This window comes from Rhamphochromis longiceps, linkage group LG5, assembly GCF_057381845.1.
Source record: "Rhamphochromis longiceps isolate RC_006_pf linkage group LG5, R_longiceps_female_GT1.1, whole genome shotgun sequence".
Classification (NCBI taxonomy): domain Eukaryota; kingdom Metazoa; phylum Chordata; class Actinopteri; order Cichliformes; family Cichlidae; genus Rhamphochromis; species Rhamphochromis longiceps.
Window position 1 is genome coordinate 10,036,271 of NC_140561.1, and position 18,311 is coordinate 10,054,581.

The following is an 18,311-nucleotide window of genomic DNA, read 5'->3' on the forward strand; positions in this document are numbered from 1 at the left end:
CTCCAGTCCCAGGCGTGCTGGCCATGGCCTGGTGGGCACAGGACCAGGCGAGGACGAAGACTCGGAGGCCGGACCAGGCGGAGCAGAAGCAGAGGCTGAGGCCGGCCCAGGCGGAGCAGCTGCAGAGGCAGAGGCCGGCCCAGGCGGAGCAGCTGCAGAGGCAGAGGCCGGCCCAGGCGGAGCAGCTGCAGAGGCAGAGGCCGGCCCAGGCGGAGCAGAAGCAGAGGCAGAGGCCGGCCCAGGCGGAGCAGAAGCAGAGGCAGAGGCCGGCCCAGGCGGAGCAGAAGCAGAGGCAGAGGCCGGCCCAGGCGGAGCAGAAGCAGAGGCAGAGGCCGGCCCAGGCGATGGCGGAGCAGAAGCACAGGCAGAGGCTGGCCCAGGCGATGACGAAGCGGTCGCAGATGGCGGCTGGACAGGCTCCTCGGACCCTCCAGCTGATGCGGCGTGAGGCTGGACAGGCCCCTCGGACCCTCCAGCGGAGACAGGAGGCTGAACGGGCCCCTCGGACCCTCCAGCGGAGACAGGAGGCTGAACGGGCCCCTCGGACCCTCCAGCGGAGACAGGAGGCTGAACGGGCCCCTCGGACCCTCCAGCGGAGACGAGGAGGTGCTGGCCGGGCTCACTGGAACCCCCAGCGGACGAGGTAGATGGCGGCGTGGGAGCCGCGGAGTCTTGGATGAGCTCATCCGAGCTTCCAGCAGGAGCTGATGTAGAGCCAGAGAGGTTTGGGACCCCTGGCTGAATGTTAAGCCGAACAGAAGACCGTATTGCTATCGGGGACTGGGCCAATGGTTCAGGTGCGAGCTGAGCTACTGGAGATGCGGATGAGAGTGGGAGCTGAGCTACTGATGGTGGTGAAGTAGATAACTGCACAGGAGACTGAACTGAGGGCGTCTGCACTGGCACAGGGGACTGAACTGATGTCTGTTGTAACGGAGGTGGTGAGAGTGGAGTAGGCAGTGGAGTTGATGACTTCACAGGAGAATGAACCAGAGGTGAGTGCACAGGAGACTGAGCTAGAGGTGGTAGTGATAGTTGAGGGGAAAGTGGAGCTGGTGATTGAGTGGATGACTGTGCTAAGGGATGCTGCACTGGGGACACTGGAGACTGCACTGGGGACACTGGAGACTGCAGTGATGGTTGTAGTGGAGGTGTAACGGGTGGAGGAGTGGCTGAAGTGGCTGTGGGTCGGGCGGCTAGTGGCTCAGCTACAGAGTATAGTAACGGCAGGGCTATGGGTTGAATGTCTGACTGAGTAGCAGCCTGAATGGCTGGGTGTAGTGATGGTTGGGGTGGAAGGGAAACAGGTGGTAGTGTGGATGACGGAACTAAGGGCGACTGAGTGGCAGACCGAACTGATGACTGAAGCGATGGTAGAGGTGAAAATGGAGCGTGTGGTGGAGTTAATGGCTGAGCTAGCGGGGACACGGGAGACTGAACTGAGGGGGACACGGGAGACTGAACTGAGGGGGCTGCGAGGGAGCCGACTGAGCTGGCTGCGAGGGAGCCGACTGAGCTGGAAGTAGCTGCGAGGGAGCCGACTGAGCTGGAAGTAGCTGCGAGGGAGCCGACTGAGCTGGAAGTAGCTGCGAGGGAGCCGACTGAGCTGGAAGTAGCTGCGAGGGAGCCGACTGAGCTGGAAGTAGCTGCGAGGGAGCCGACTGAGCTTCTGGTAGCTGCACAGGCGATAAGCAGCTCGCATTGACTTCCGCCACACAAAACACAGCCCCTGAATGAACAGTCATAATGTCTGGAAAAGACACAGAGTTCTCACTCACCACAGCAGGTGAATTAGAAGGCCGAATGTCCGGCTGTGGGGTGGCGCGTCGGCGGCGTGAATGCCGTTTTCTTCGGGAAGCCGGAGGTGCGGTGATGGAGGAAACCGGCAACGACGGAGAGATCACGGCCGGCTCCTCATCCTCCGACCACATTGCTGCGAGAAAAGCAGCGGGTGAGTGACAGTCAGAGTGGAGGGTGGATGGAGAGGAGTCCAGTGGCAGCAGCGTGGAAACGTTTCCCGATTGTGGCGGTCGCTGTTGCGGTATGACGAGCTCGCGAACTTGTACTGTCTCCTTGGCTTTCTGCAGATTGGACAGTAGGCCCGAAAATCCTGAGAGCTCGTGAAGATGGGGATTCCCCTTGAGAATAGCCTCGATGGCGTTTATCCCAATGGACATGGCTTTAATGTCCGAGGCGTGGGAAACTCGCTCCCACAGGCTGAAGATGCGGGCCAAATCGCTTTCCCGGGAGGAGCCTGCTGGGTCCATGTCTGGTGACGTCGTACTGTCAAGGCTCGGCTGTGTGGCAGGCAGGAGGAGGACCCAAAATGCAAAACTCACACACACGGGGATGAACTCAAAAAGCAGCTTTATTGCTGGCCAAAGATAATAGGAGATACAAAACTAAACTGGGAAAAACTAACATAAAGCTCACCAGGAAACACGGGGGAATCACACACAGCATGAGGGACGACGTCACGCTGAACAGAGGGAGACGCAGACAGAAATACACAGAGGGTTAACGAGGAAAGTGGGAACACACGGGGAACACAGGTGACACTGATAATCATAACGAGACAGGGCGGGGTGAACTGAACATGACATGTACGGGCGTGAGAGTCACAAGGTAAACAGGAAGTGCACAGAGGTTCAGACAGGAGGAGAGAGAGCACGGGGAAAACACAGACATAACGGGCTGGGGAAACATGAAACAACCACAAAGGGAGACGAGGGCTCATAAATACATAGAGGGGCACACAGGGGGTAAAAGCCATGAAGGGAAAACACTTAGGGAACAACACAACAGGGCAACTCAGAAAACATGGCCTAAGCAAGGAACAAAATACAAACATACAAGGAAACTAAGAACACTGGGCCAACATGGCCCAGGACCATGACAGTATAAACTTGAACTTCACTACCTTGATAGAGTGATTCAGAGCAATTTTCCACGACACACTATCTGCAGCTGCGTGCATGCCCTTCAGTTTTTGTATGCTCAATTCTTTGCTGTTATTTTGATGGCCAAGGATAAATTCTACGCTCTGCCAGTTTACTACTGCATGAAAGAATGTGTGGGAACAAGGTGAGCTGCTGAGCTGCTTTGCCCGATTGTGAAATGATGATGACGATAAAAGCGTTAATTTGGTTTAAATATATATATATATATATATATATATATATAGTAGTTGACCTGCTTATTAACACTAATATCGAATCATGTATGTCTGGGGGTGAGTTTGATCGCATTATACTCTGCAGTAAATGCTAGTATATTAAAAAAATATATATATATTATATTATATATTTAAAAAGTGAAAAGCTCACATGCTTATACTCCTGCCTAATCTGTTCAGTGGGACTGTCCCACTCACATTTGGCCAACATGAATCCCCGAACAAAAGGATCGTGTAATCTGGTGAAAAAAATCCCCATCAGATTATGTGTGAATGAGGGATTCTGTCACGTGCGTGTTGTAAAATAAGAGGAGAGGCGTGCTGCGAGCATGGAGAAATAACAGCAGTAACATTATGTCATCCAAAGTACTGATCCTCTGATAGCATGCTCTGGCAGAAGGACTCGGGTGTTCGCATAAACCCCATAATCTTATGGCATGTGTCCTTTCTGCATGTCTATGTATGTAGGGAGATTGGAGATAACAAACAGAGTTAGAGGGTGACAGAAATCAGCAGCAACAACAACGGCTCTAGCTGTTCTGCAGCACGCAATATCCAACATGTCTGTGCATTTCCACTTGAGAACATCACGGTTTTCATGATTTATCCCACAGCTCTCTGCTGTGGGATAGCTGCCAAGGCAACTGTTTTTTATCAAGGATGTAAGCGCTCCGTCATGGCTCTCCTTCTTCATTAGATCATAACCATTAGTGTAAAAACAGACGCCGCAATAAGGAGTGGGGGTTTGGCCCCAACAGTCAATAATCTCTGCTGACACGATGAGAAGCTGAAGATGTCGAGCCTGCCTGTCAGGCTGCCAAATGCTCGTGTCTTGCTACCCTTTTAACCAAAGATACAAGCACTGATTTCATCCAGGACGCCGTCTTTGCATGACGTACTTCAGTGGTGTGAGTTTGCAAAGATATTCAGGAAGGATGTGGTAGCAAGGCAACCTTTATGATTATGGTTATGTTAGTTGCCACTTAAATTGATGCCATTTTAGGGGATCATACTTGAATTACTTGGAATGATCAGAAGCATATGAGACCAAGCAGATTAACAATGAATGAATAAATAAATAAAATTAAAAGAAAGATCAAATCATTCCATAATATCGAGACCAGATAAATGAATTTTATTCCTCTTTTGCCCTTGGCCCCTCTTGTGTATTCAACTTTTCCTTTTCTTTCAGAACAATATGTACGAAAACTGAATGAAGAAAAAAACAACTTTCCAAAGCAGAAAATGCTGCTATTCTGCAGCTATGAGAGCATAAATAGTTGTGACCTTTAACTGCTCTGTTCTTCATGTTCGCACTTTCTGGTATTTTATTTCCTTTTTGAGGAGCAAAAGCCTCCAGCCAGGCATTTATCTATGGAAGCGATCGGAGCAAATAAGGTGTATTTTCAAGGTTTTAAAATATGCACGTCAACTAATGGGTGCATTAAATTGTCATTCGAACTTGAATGTTTAAGAATAACGAACTGTGGAGTTTTGATTTCTCTGAAGAATAAGACTCTATACTTGTGGCTTTCTGTGTAAGTCTGGGGAAAAAAAACAAAAATGCAGATGAATGACAATCCCAGTGCTGTCGGAGATAACAGAAAGCTGTCCTCCTAACTTTGCTGTAACACACTTCACTGAGACGGAGTAGTTTTGGGTATAAAAGACTTTTTAGTCTCCAGTATTTCTTCATATTTATTCATTTTATCCATTTGGGCCCACAGCCTGTCAGCGTGGCTGCATATACCTGTGTTGGTTCTGTCTAACTACTTCTGGTTTCTCCAACAATCTAAAGACTTGTATAAAGATTGATGGGTGATGCTAAGTTTGCTGTAAGTCCGGATGTGTGTATGTATGAATGGCTGGACAGATGGGTGGATGGGAACTGTTGTTTTTTTATGCTATAAAACTAATCTGACTTAATGGGATTTGAATTGTTCATTGCAATGATTGTAACAGGAACAATAGATTTCTGGCACTTCGTTGCATGTCTACCAGTGTGAGTCAGTCATCAGTGTCAGTCTGCAGAGTTGTGATGAAGACAGATTTAGCTCGCCGAGCGTTGATTGGCCATGTCAGTCGGGTTCCTGTGCTCCGGTGACTTCAGGCGATTGCACACAGTCGTTTCTACCATACACTAAACCAAGGCCTCCACAGGATGCCTGCCCGGTCCATCTGCACTTGTTTGAAATGCTGCTCCACATCAGCCTTCAAAATTTACTTTAGCCAATAATCAGCTTTTTCAAATGTCTTAACAATACAAACTGATTAAATAATTATGAAGTGAATATAGCTGCCAAAAGATTAAGTGCTATTATGGAGCACTTCAGTCAAAGCGTATTTCAGTTATTTATTAGCTGTCTGAGTGGCTGTTGTGTTGCAGTCTACAAGATCATAAAGTCAGAAGTTAACAGGTTTTCAGAACACAAGGTGTTGTTTTGTCGCCATGTGTCTTAATTTGTCCCGAAAACAACACAAAGAATTAAAACTTTTTCAGTATAGACGCAGAGGACTTTTCTCATCACATTTTTTAAATTTCACATTATTTAAACCACACAGACGTTGTGGGATTGGTCAGGTTGATATTCGCATCAAGCTGAACTACTGGAATACAAGTACTTAATACATTTTAATGACACCTGTTATCCTTGTATTACTTCTGTAATAGAAATCGCAGTTTAAAATAATCTGCAAACTGTACAACTCCAGAGATTTTTTATTTCAGTATCTCAAAAATTCTCGTCCATGAACGACGGTGGCTTTTATTGTGAACTGCGTTGCGAGTTGGTTGAAAAGGACATTTTATAACTGTGGCCTTGCAATCTGAAAAGGAAAATTGTGAAGAACGTGACACAAAACTACAACAATGCTACTACGGTTTTGTATTGATTTCTGCCCAGCTTTAGCATGTACGAAGGCAACATAACCTTCACTTTTGCTATGAGAATGTGAAATAATAATGCAGGCACAGAGCGCCGTCAGAACAAATAAAGGAAGGGACATTCTTGGACAATTTATCTTTCTTTCTTTCTTTCTTTCTTTAAAAAAAAAGTCCTCCAAGGCAGTGCTGTGTGAGTGAGTCACGGAGTTTCTGAATGGCGGGCTGGGTTTATAAACCAATGCCAGCCCTCAACACACGGATTTGGAGGCCACTTGGCTTTGCAGTCTGTGACGGATGCACATGCAGGAAGGTCCATCAGCCTCAGCATCCTTACTTGTAACCCTGGCGGGCACAGGAACACAAAGACATCGCTTCATCATGAGGTCTTTCTTCTTACTGCTCTTCTCGCTGTTGTTTGTGTCCCACGGATCTTCAGCCGTAATCACAGGGGTAAGTACAGCCAAACAGGTACATACTTCATGGGTAAATAAAACGATTAGGCAGATGCTTTGTTTTTCTTTGATAGTTTTTCATGGACGCTGCTACAAATTAGCCTTGTAATAATGGGCAATATAGGGTTATCTATACATATCAAACTTCAAACACTTCAAATATCTTTATCTATATCTGTCTATCTACACACACATACACATGCACACAGGTAGATATAAAATACATAGTTCTTCATTGTGACATTTATCATTCACTTGTATTTTTTTTCATCTGACAATTCATCCCCATAGATAGATAGATAAGAAAAATCTGTTAATAGAATATGTAAATGTATGTTATATATACATTAATTTGCATTTTTAATACTGTAATAGAAAAAAAATCAAAGACAAAATATTCCTTGTATCTGACCACCCAGCAAAGCGAAGCATCCATATATAACAATAACAACACCTAAATGACCAATTACACATACTGTGTGTCATTTCAGATTCTGAAGCATGGCGGTTGATGACCAGTTTTTCCATTAATAAACTCATTTCATTTCTAAACTCCAATGCCTCTGCATCCTTTTTGATCATTTTGCTATCCGAGTCAAATCTTACATCCACACCCTTCCAATAAAACAGCCCTGTCTGTCACCACAGCCCTCTCACTCTGTGTCGCTCATTGTGAATTGAGAGAGGAGCGCGCAGCCATGAAACAGAAAGTGATTTCCATCCGCATCTGTCACATGAAATCACTTCTGTTCCTCTTCATTGTGTTCCCTTCATCTCATCTAAAGCGAGAGCTGTCACTCAGCTTCTCAGCTCTACACTCCAAGTGGTAAAATCACCAGCAGTTCTAAAGCTTTTTTTTGTTTTGCTGAGGTATGACTGCAAGTGTAATCACACGCTCAAAATACAGCACAATGCACTGCAGTGTGTAATCGTGCCTCAGCTGCTATCACATTTCTCGCCAGCCTTTTCCTGTTAACGCTACCATAATTCTGCTTGACTGCATTTTTTATGTGTGCATGCTATAATTACATAAAGTCAGTACATCTTTCCTTTGATTAGACTGGAGAAAACACTGATGGGTGTTTGCAGAACTTTTACACACCTGACAAAATCGAGCTGTCTTTTTCATACGTAGTACGTGTGTGTGTGTGTGTGTGTGTGTGTGTGTGTGTGTGTGTGTGTGTGTGTGTGTGTGTGTGTGTGTGTGTGTGTGTGTGTGTGTGTGTGTGTGTGTGTGCGTGTGTGTTTGTAGGCCTGTGAAAGGGACTCCCAGTGTGGAGGAGGGATGTGCTGTGCAGTGAGTTTGTGGATTCGCAGCCTGCGTATGTGTACGCCCATGGGACAGGAAGGAGAGGACTGTCATCCTCTGAGCCACAAGGTGAGAGTTTCTATAACAGCCTGACTGCTGGTGTCAGTGATGATGCAGGAGGGCATGAGAAGAGGCGGCAGAAATTCACACAGGAGGCCGTAAAACAACGCCTCTGCCTCTGTTTTCCAACCATCCATTATGGCTGACGAACCTGTAACCAGCACCTCATAATTCTCTCCCTCTAGGTTCCCTTCTTTGGCAAAAGGCTTCATCATACCTGCCCCTGTTTGCCGAACCTGTCATGTATTACCATCATGGAAGGCAAATCCAAATGTCTCTCACCCTACAAGTATCCTGACTTCTACCTCTGAGGACCTGCATTTACACTGTAAATATTTTATCTGCCTTTAAAAGCCTTTTTTATTTGGAATAAAGAGATATATTTAACAACGCGTCACCCTATTGGCTCAAATTAAACCATCCATTTAAAGGAAAACCCTCTTGTCCTTTTGGATCTTACGCTACCTAAAATACATTTTGACATTTCACTTTGAGATAAACCAAAAATAATACAAGTATAAATTCAGGGATTGATTTCTTTGATTAGTTTATTTTATTTAACAATATCGTCTATGAATAAAATGCCCAAAGGGACACGCCAGCATTGTTAAGACTCATACTTTAACATCGTTTAAGTTCTTGGTGAGCTTGCAGTTGCCCTTTTGGGAAGCATGAGAAGAAACACGTGTTATTGCAGCAGTAATGAAATGACATGCCTGCTGAGTGATGCTCACTGTGTGTTACAGTTTCATTATCCAGTCATAACTGAAACATAGAAGTGACTTTGTTTTTTTCATGCTTAATCACTTTTCCAACCACAAAATACCAAAACAAGAACCGTGGAGAACATTTTAATTGCTGCTAAAATACAAAGGTGCTTTTTTTAAAATTCACACTCACCACAACAGCAGCGTTTACACCACCAGGAAACACAGAGACTGCTATGAAATTAATCACTGTCAGGCTGTGATTTCTTCAAGGCTTAAGGCTAAAATTAGATTCGCCCAGTGTGTAAAGCAGTGACTCATATCTCCCATTTTTATAACAGATATTGGTCTTCTGTGGCTGTGAAGATCATTCAACCAACTTGAAACGCTCTCTTAGCTGCGCAACAACTTCAAAATATGACTTGACTGTCTAAAGCTTAAAAAAATATTAAAATCAGGGCTTCCAGGAAGTTTAAATGTCAAACATTACCAGGTTCTTGCCTCTTAAATGTGTTGGCTGCATTTCTGTGACTTGCAGTATATCAAAATTAACATCTACAGTTCTGAGGCAGCTGAGCTAACCAAGTCCAGTGATGATGACCAATGATGGAGTGAAAAAGTAAGTATGGAAGTAAGAAAAAACAATAATCACTAGAAGTCTTAAAGGGTTTACACATAAAGCTGAAAAAAGGTAGCAAGTGAAATCATGGTGTTACCTGAGCCAGCCTTAGGTGAAGCTGAAGACCACTCTGAAAATGAAAGATGTTCAAAGGTGGTGACCATACTCAGCCCTCCCTGTTAGCAGTAGCATCTGAATTGTGGGTAATGTAGTCACCAGGTGTTTAACAAGGAGGAACAAGCTAAATCAATGAGGTGCTACAAGAATACTGATCGAATACTTGAATACTCAGTTGAGCGTACCATTTTGAAACAGCTATACCTCCATCTGTCCAAACAGTGTTTTTGTAAAACCCATTAAGGATGACAGAGGTCACTGTGGTTTGCTTAGGGGTTGGCTAGAATGAGAAGGTCACTAGCAAAGCCAGCAGGAAAATCCAGGTAGCAGGAATCATAATTCCCCAGCTTCACAATGCAGCCTGCGTGCCCTGAAGACAACATTGTGTACCTAAAAATACCCACCCTGTATCTGCATCGCATGAGAGCACGTGCAGGTGAGGATCTTCCTGCAGCTGTGGAGCCACAGAAACGATGCTGTGAGACCTCTGCACGCTGTCAGCAGAGCAGAACCAGCTGTCCTGAACAGTCATGCATGATGTGATGTTAATGGTTATAGATGCACTGAAGGCAGACAGTGTGTCGAGGAACCTGGTATACTGCTTTTGATAGAACGAAAAGGACTGAAGCTCAGAAAAAACTTCATAAAGCAAAGAGATGTCTTTATTATTATTATTATTCATCAAGGCCAATGCCAATTAGCAAAACAGCTATTGCTGAATCAATCAGGAGCTTGATTGAGTTTGATTAAAACACGGTTGGAACTGTTTAATGAGCAGTTAGTTGACACCGAGTCTGTCAGACTTTTTTAAAGGTTTAAATCAAACCTCTGGCCTTTAAACTAAACAGCTACGAGCAGTTTGTCATGTATACATGGTAACAATTTGCCGACACACTGACATTGTGACGTGAAACTGACGTGAGGTATTCCCACCGGCTGTAATTAGCTCGACGGGAGATTTCTTCAATGATAGGCAAATTGGTGGTAAATGTCAGGGTCGGTGTCAGACTGTCAGAATCAAAGAGCAAAGGTGTCTCTTTATATTCTCCATTTAAACCTGATGTTCACCCGTGCACAGAGAAGGGAGGTGGGGGGTGTGGTTGTTATGCCGTTGTTTGCAAATGTGTGTGGAAGGAGGCATGCACGCCCTCAGATCTGAGTTATAATTGTACACATGAGTAAAACTCAATGTAATGTCTGTTGTGAAGATTTTACCTCAAATCACAAGCAAAGGCTACAAATTCAGATCAATTTACAGCTTAGAAAGCTAACTAACAGTTTCGACTCATAATTAAAGCACATTAACATTTATTTCTCACATATGCTAATCTTTATACATCCACGGATTTATTTATTTCTCGTTTCTTGTTGTTTCTTGTACGCATTCAAAAATGCACACAGGGACAGAGTTACAATTTTGCAACTCTCCACACACATTTACAGACACTCCTGGGGATTTGAATGGATCAAAAGACACAAGTTTATGTCTTCTCAACACCCCACTAGCCTTATCTTTTGTTTAATACTAGATAACATTAAAGAGATTTCATCAGAGATTCCAGTTGTAAACAGCTGTTTCACAGGCAACAAATTAAATTCAAATAGAGAGAAGCATTAAAGAGCGTTTTAAAATGGTAAAAGAATAAAGTATGACGTGAGTCTTACTGGCACCCTCCTTCATGGTGTTAAAGCAGTTATATCCAATTGCTATACATAAGTCCAGTGTTGAATTTGGGTTGAGACAGAATAAAGAAAATGTGGTCTTAAATAAGTGGACATTTGGGCAGTGGAGGGATTGTCTAATAGCACTTTCACTCAGTTGCATTATGGTGAATATTGCACCTGAAAATGTGTCCTACAAAGCATCTCACTCTCTGTTGCTTTTAAGAACTCTCTTTGCATGAAGGTGCAATACCAAGTTGCTCACATGCCCCTTTATGAAACCTTAAAGATCAGAAAGAATTCACAGGGTCATGCATTCACTCAATTAGCAACCAGTTTGCCAAAATATACTATAAATAGTTTTATTCAGCTGGGATATTCTTCCTTTTAAAATCTGTAGCTGACTGCAGCAAGTTCACACCCATCATCGGGGCTGTCAGCAGCTATAAATATATAAACACCAATATGAACACTCAAATTAGCATGCCAATCAAAGTAGTTTACAAAAACTTAATTGAAACAAACATATACTGTTATACTAAACAGTGGGTCTGGTATGTGAGGGCTGATTTCTCTCTTAGGGAACGGCTTACCTTCAAGCCATTCAAGAATGGAGTGATACCGTTAAATGCAGATGACTGAGTCAAACAACTTATCATCCATTTCTTATTTATTTGCTAAGAAATACAAAGAATGAAACTGTCCTTTTCAAAGCACCAAATTGTTCACATTTCTTCTCAGTGTTCCATCCATAGAAAACGAATGCTGCTTGTAATGTACTGTATGTTCTTTGGGGGAATGTAAATCGACCTGCTCAACACAGGAGATGATGGAGAAGAAGAATTTGCGAAATGCTTTTAAAGTGAGTTCAAACACCTCGTTCAACACAAAGAGTTCTGAGAGATTATGAACTATACAAGGATATATGGGTGTAAAAAAAAGCTCGAGGAAGGGGTTAGCAGGGCTTTACAGTATTTACAAATGTGATATTGCCTTCATTAAAAACATACTGTGATCTGTGTCTTAGCTTTAGTATTTAAATGACTGATAAGTAAAGCGGATACAGATGTTGGATGGGGGTGGGGGTCTGATCAAGTGTAGTTCTGCATTGCTTTTTGTAGTTTTCCAGTGGGCCACAACATCAAATTGATTTGTTGGGATAATATTTCTTTTTTTTTTTAATATCCAAAGAAAATAGGCAAAATGACATTCGTGTAAAATATGGAGATATGGAAAAAGGTCATTCATCAAAGGTAGGATTTAACAGGGCACATGTAAGTTGCATGTGCTACGTCTTACCTCTGGAATGAATAACACCTAAACACATGCAGAGGCAAAAATGAAGAGTGGTTTTCCCATGATACCCAGCTAGAGAGGCAAAAAACCCTCCAATACACTGCAGCCTATTTCTTTTTAATTAAATCATTACATATTATGCTTCATGTGAGTTAAATCAGTCCAGAAAGCAAAATATAGCAGGAATTTACACCATCAGTAAAGTTCTGTCAGATTAAAATAGCGTGTAAACCCTTTGCCACTGATAGAAATGTGGGTAAACTATTCCGTGTACATTCTGAAATCCTACACAAACGTGACTTTGGCAGTATTTGAGGGTCCCGCTGCGGTTCAGATGACACAGTACGGCTCCATGGGTGTCTGCGTTCCCAGGCAACAGGGGAAACACGCTCGGAGCCTCATCCGGAGCTCCTTGTTGAACAGAAAGCTGATGATGGGGTTCGCTCCCGCCTGGGCGAAGCTCATCCACACAGCAGCCGTCAGGTAAAGCTGCGGGACCGGGGCCCCTCGCACAAATATCCTCAGGTAACAGGCGCTTATGTAGGGCGCCCACAAAATGAGGAAGGTCAGCGTAATCATGTAGTACATCTTCCCGATGCGCTTCTCCATCTTAAACTCATCCAGCACCAGCAGTCTCCTGTTGCCCGGGTGCGAAGCCTGTCTGATCCCCACCAGCGTCGGAGGGGTCGGTCCGCGGCCGAAGCCGGCGATCCAGTTGGCGGCGGCTTGCCCGGTGGCCCCGGGGCCGTGGAAAGTCCAGTTCTGGCTGATAGCTGGCACCAGCTGAGCCGGCTTCATCTTGCGGTGGTCGTAAACGAAGCACAGCATCTTTATGTAAACCACATGAGTCGTCCCCACGATGACGGCCAGCATCAGCATGAAGCCCAGGGTGTCGTTCGCCTTCACGTAGCGGTGCTCGAAGATGCACTGCTCCTCCTCACGGATAAACTTATAGGTGCCCACGTCGAAAACCGGAGGAAAAGCCATCGCCACGGAGAGAGTCCACACCATGCAGATCACCGCCACGCACGTACACAGATTCATCCGCTTCGAGTAGAACCTGTGGTGGGCGATCGCCATGTACCGGGTGACGCTGACGCAGAAGAGCAGGAAGGCGACGTGGAAGCAGAAAAGCACCGACATGAAGGCGACGATCTTGCAGCTCAGGGGGCTGTACGGCCAGGCGGAGCCGCCGCCGATCGATGCCATCACGAAGGGGAAGCAGACAGCAGAGCGCACCACGTCCGCCAGGCACAGATCCAGCAGGAAATAGTAGGGCGCCTTATGCAGCGAGCTGTCCTTCAGCAGCAGCAGCGACAGCGACGCGTTGCCCAGCAGACTGATGCCCATGATCAGACCCAGCGAGGCCAGCTTGACCGCAGAGGCCGTGGACGCATAGTTCTGTAAGGACGGGCTGCTCTCTCCTAACTCGCTTGTGTTTGCCATCTATGCAGCCCAGGTAGCGCGTATTCCCACATCAATTCACCGACGAGCAGCAGCGGTATCCTTTCCCCCCCCCCCCCCCCCCCCCCCCCCCTCTCTCTTCCAGGTCTGAATTTAGAACAAAATCAACACGATCCGCCGCCCCCTTCAGCTGAAAACTACTCAGGAATAAATCCCATCTGGATGCGCATTAATCCCCATCATAAACAAAACAGAACCAAACAAAACAAACAAAAAGAAAAATCATTTCACGTCTCTTTTTTTCTTCTTATCCTTCATCTCAAAGCGCGTCAGAAGCAGCCCTCTCCATGCTTCTGATCTCTGCTGGACAGAGGCGACCAGGGTTAGCTTCAGACACCATTTCGGAGAGCATCCGTTCAGACGAGCGGCTCAGAGAACACATCTCAATTTTCACCGATGGCGGAGGTCTCCCGTTCCCGTCTTGAGGAATTAAAAAAAGCAGCTGTGCGGCAGCATGGCGCAACACTTACGTATCCACAGCCTCGTCAAAAGGACGCCGAATTATAGCTGTCACACGGAGACTGCAAATAGCACACAGCTGAGCGGAGGTCGAAGCTCACCGAGGTGGAAGCATCAGTAGGCTACGGGTCTGTGTCGGTGTGTGCAGCGTCTAGTCTATGCGACGCACGTCCGCCTGCATGTAGTGAGCAGGCCTGGGATCAGTCAGGAGTTTCAGCTCCTGCCAGCTATAGGTAGCACGTGTCTGCGCGCTCATGAGATGCAAATGCTTAGAGACAGATCGCCTTTATGACATTATGCAATGTTTTATATTTAGGATGTGAAGAAAAAAAGAACTTTGATCCTACATCTGCACTTGGAGATAAAAAAAAAAAAAGATGATGTTTTACTGCGTGTTATATAATGATTATTATTGAGATCAAGAAATTGCACAGGGGTCAAGAGGTCCACAAGCACACTTGAATGGTCTGTAAAGTCAGTATGCAGGCTACTCATGCACAGGCCATAATGTAACGTTTCTTTGTGGCCATCTCTCTCATGTAAAACCATTTTTAAAATGTATGAAACACAGTAGCCTACACAGTCTACATTGTAACTTTTATTCAACTTTTTGCACCAAAAAGTTCATTAAGTTCATTTAAATGATCATTTCTGCTGCGCTAATCAATCCTGTTTTCATAGCATGGAAGTAAACATGTACAATGGATGTTTATTTCAGCCATGCAAATGCAAAGAATGTCTGTAATTTATATCAGTGCATTTAACCATTTACCACAGTTTTGATGTTCAGGGAAGTATATTATCTGTACCATCTGCTGCTGTTACCATAAGTTACTATTTGCACATATATTCAGGAGTATGGTTGTAAAACATTTTTCATTTCATATTTTTTACATGAATGTTTTAAAGTATGAAACACTTTTGCTGATACTTTCTTTTGTATACAAAAGAAAGTATCAGCAAAAGTGTTTCATACTTTATATACCCACCTGACTGGAGCGTGGAAATATTACACTGCAACGCACCAACTAAGTGTCCTTTTGACAAATTATAGATTGACAGGAATGATTATTGCTCTGTGGAGTGTGGAGCTGTCTGTGTTTAGATTTTCATTCTAGTGGATGTCTAATGTGGTTGCCAGTGTGCCTGTGTCCCCGGACATGGTAAAGCATTATAAGGTTAAGACTCTTATAGTAACTAATGGCTTCCTGTCATTGCCTGTGTTCAGGGTTATCATTAAAACCAGTGAAACCAGTGCTCCTGTAATTGTGCAATGTATGGGGCACAAAGATTTAGCAAAAACTGATAATATATTCATATATAATATAATGATTTGTATAATATTAACTTGGTGTTCCATTCATTAGGACATTTTGTGATTTATTTACTTTATGTTACTTGCCAGACATTTGCTTTTAAATTAAAGCTCTTTTACCTTGCTATGCTAAATTAACCGTTCAACCTAATCTCCTAAATCACTGCACAGTTTTTTTTTAACGAGCCAAGTATCACATTGACTAAGATTTCTATTTTTGTATTTTTTGCATCCTTCAAACAAATGTCATTTATTGCTTTTATAAATGACATTGACTTTAAATTGGTTGTATAGTAATCTTTTTAAGGAAATGAAAATGACTGTTTTAAATTCTGATGCGGGGCCAGAGGTTTCCCCGAAGTTGACACACATGCCACAAGTTAGAATGGCAAGTTCACTTACACTCAGTCTGATGAAGTTGGTGCATTTTTAAGCATTTCTAAAGGATGTGGTGGGTTTTTTATCCTGGAAAAAAATTAAAGATAAACACTTTGTTGCAACAGCACCATCTGGTGACCCTTCATGAAAAAGAAAGGCCAGCACAACCCTACTGAATGGCCATACTAAAATACGGGATAGTCAAATCCATCTCAGCAGGGGTTGTGTATTTTTAATTAAAGCTAACATGTGACTAGACTGCACCTGCTGCTCGTGCTGCAGTGATTTTCCAGCATGCCTTGCAACCAACCGGCTTGCATGCTGAGTTCAATGAGCATAAGAGCTCCAGCTTTTAAGCCCTCAAAGCTATCGTAAAGACAAATATTTGGTTTGTTAGGGGATTCATGCATTCAAGTCCAAAGGAATAATTAAAGAGGGATGTTCAGGCAAGCAATACAAATATTATAAATCCCATAAAAACCCCTGGAACATCCACATGGTTCCATCTCAATGGAATAAAGATACAATAAAGGTGGTAAATTTTTGAATTTTGATTAGATGTTATAGGATCATACAGATTGTAAAACAGTGAGAAAGTGCTAAGTTCATATTTGTAGAAGTAATTTTGTCCCTAAAACTGTTATATTTGGTTATTAGATTTGAGATGTCCAGGTTTAGCACTGGTTTGCTTTGGTGGAAAGTTTAAACTTAGCGATCTAGTGGCTGCTCAGCTGAGATCTGCTGAGTAAATGCCCAAAGTGGAAATAGTATAAAACCTTGGCAAAACAAAACAGCCTGTAATTATATATACATCTGTCTTGACCTCGTTTAAGTCTTTGCGCTGACATTTCTGAACTTGAATATTTCCCTAACCAAAGTGTCCTAAAAACAGGCAACAAGAGGTTTTGGACCAAAGATAGTGAAATAAAAAGATGCCTTACTTGAAAAATACAGAACAGATTTCATGGAATCACTGTTTCCTGTTCTAGTAGACACCCTTCATCAGTACTTGGTGCAACAATCCAATGTTTGTTATAAATAGATCCACTGCTCTGCACAATCAGCCTTTTAGACAGATTTATTTTCCTACTCTTGGCTCTGTATGATACCAATGAGTAGTGAAGTCCTTAATATATCTCAAGCACACAGTTTTGACTGTGAGCACTGAAGCCAGATTCAAATGTTCTGTTTGTGAGGGGCAGCCAATCAGAAAAAGAGTTGGCTCAAGGAGAGGGCTGGGTTATAAATGAGTGGAAAGGTTTGTTTTCGATGAAGTGAGAAGCTGTATTTTGGAATGTGAATCATGCAAAGCTATTGTAGAAAAATCCAACAACAAAAATATGGAACTGGAAATGAACATTAGTTGTGTGCAAATTTTGGTATTGAGACGACACCAAGTACATACAGCGCCAGTGTTGTTGATACCAATACTGATACTTTTAACCTATGAATGCAGCCTATGTAAGGAAGAGCAGATTATGATTTATGAGACAAATCATCATCAATTTGCACATTCTTAACATATTTTAATGACCACTAAATTACTGTGTCTTTGTCTTTCTACAATAATTAGCTAATATATAAAAATAAATATAGGTTTTGTTTTTAAACTGTTTTTTTTTTGGAGACCTAGAATGTAAATGTGCCTGTCTCTGAAGCACTTCTGTTGTTTAAATGTGCCGTAGGCTATAAATAAAATAGACGTGACAGTCAACACAAGTTCCGAAAATTTTCATAGTAGGCTACAGCACATGCCACATGATGTGACATTGCAAGGCTAGCATAAAAACACCTTTAGAGAATAGAAACAAAGTATCGATTCTATCGATCCAATACCAATCTGATACTAATACCATCAGTGCCGGATCTAGAAAATCATACATGGGGGAGGAGAAGGAGAGGGGCAAGAGGTCTAGACAGGGTGGCATATACATCTTTAGTGAAGTATGTGTAAAAATCACCTATATGTAAATGGAGCCAACAAAATAATAAAAAAAGAAGCAATCAGCTTTTACAAGTATTCTAAGAACATTAAAGTTGTGTGTTTGTTTTGGGGGGGGGGGGACGACAAGGGCCAGCGTCCTGCAGGTTTTAGATGTGTCCTTGGTCTAACACAGCTGATTTAAATGGATAAATGACCTCCTCAACATGTCTTGAAGTTCTCCAGAGGCCTGATAATAAAACTAATCATCCGGTGTGGTGACCAGAGATGTTAACAAGTAACGCGTTACTGTAATCCGATTACTTTTTTTGAGTAACGAGTAAAGTAAGGGATTACTATTGCAAAAACGGTAATTAGATTACTGTTACTTTCCCGTAAGCACGCTGCATTACTAAAACCGTGATTTTCTTGCGAGAGTGTCTCATGACAATGACGTAAGCGAGTGCGACGTTCGTGGCAACAGCTGTGTGCA

General features: G+C 43.6%; 2 protein-coding genes across 2 annotated transcripts; one reads left to right on the forward strand and one right to left on the reverse strand.

Annotated features, from left to right (window-relative positions):
• Window positions 1-6,353: 6,353 nt before the first annotated feature.
• prok2 (prokineticin 2) lies at window positions 6,354-8,191 on the forward strand. Its single transcript, XM_085407850.1, has 3 exons — window positions 6,354-6,509; window positions 7,764-7,889; window positions 8,066-8,191. Exons 1-3 carry the CDS (start codon window positions 6,354-6,356, stop codon window positions 8,189-8,191), a joined length of 408 nt encoding a protein of 135 aa, XP_085263976.1.
• A 3,501-nt stretch (window positions 8,192-11,692) lies between these two features.
• On the reverse strand, window positions 11,693-14,390 carry gpr27 (G protein-coupled receptor 27). Its single transcript, XM_085407851.1, has one exon. It carries the CDS (start codon window positions 13,725-13,727, stop codon window positions 12,612-12,614), a length of 1,116 nt encoding a protein of 371 aa, XP_085263977.1. The 5' UTR covers window positions 13,728-14,390; the 3' UTR covers window positions 11,693-12,611.
• Window positions 14,391-18,311: the final 3,921 nt, after the last annotated feature.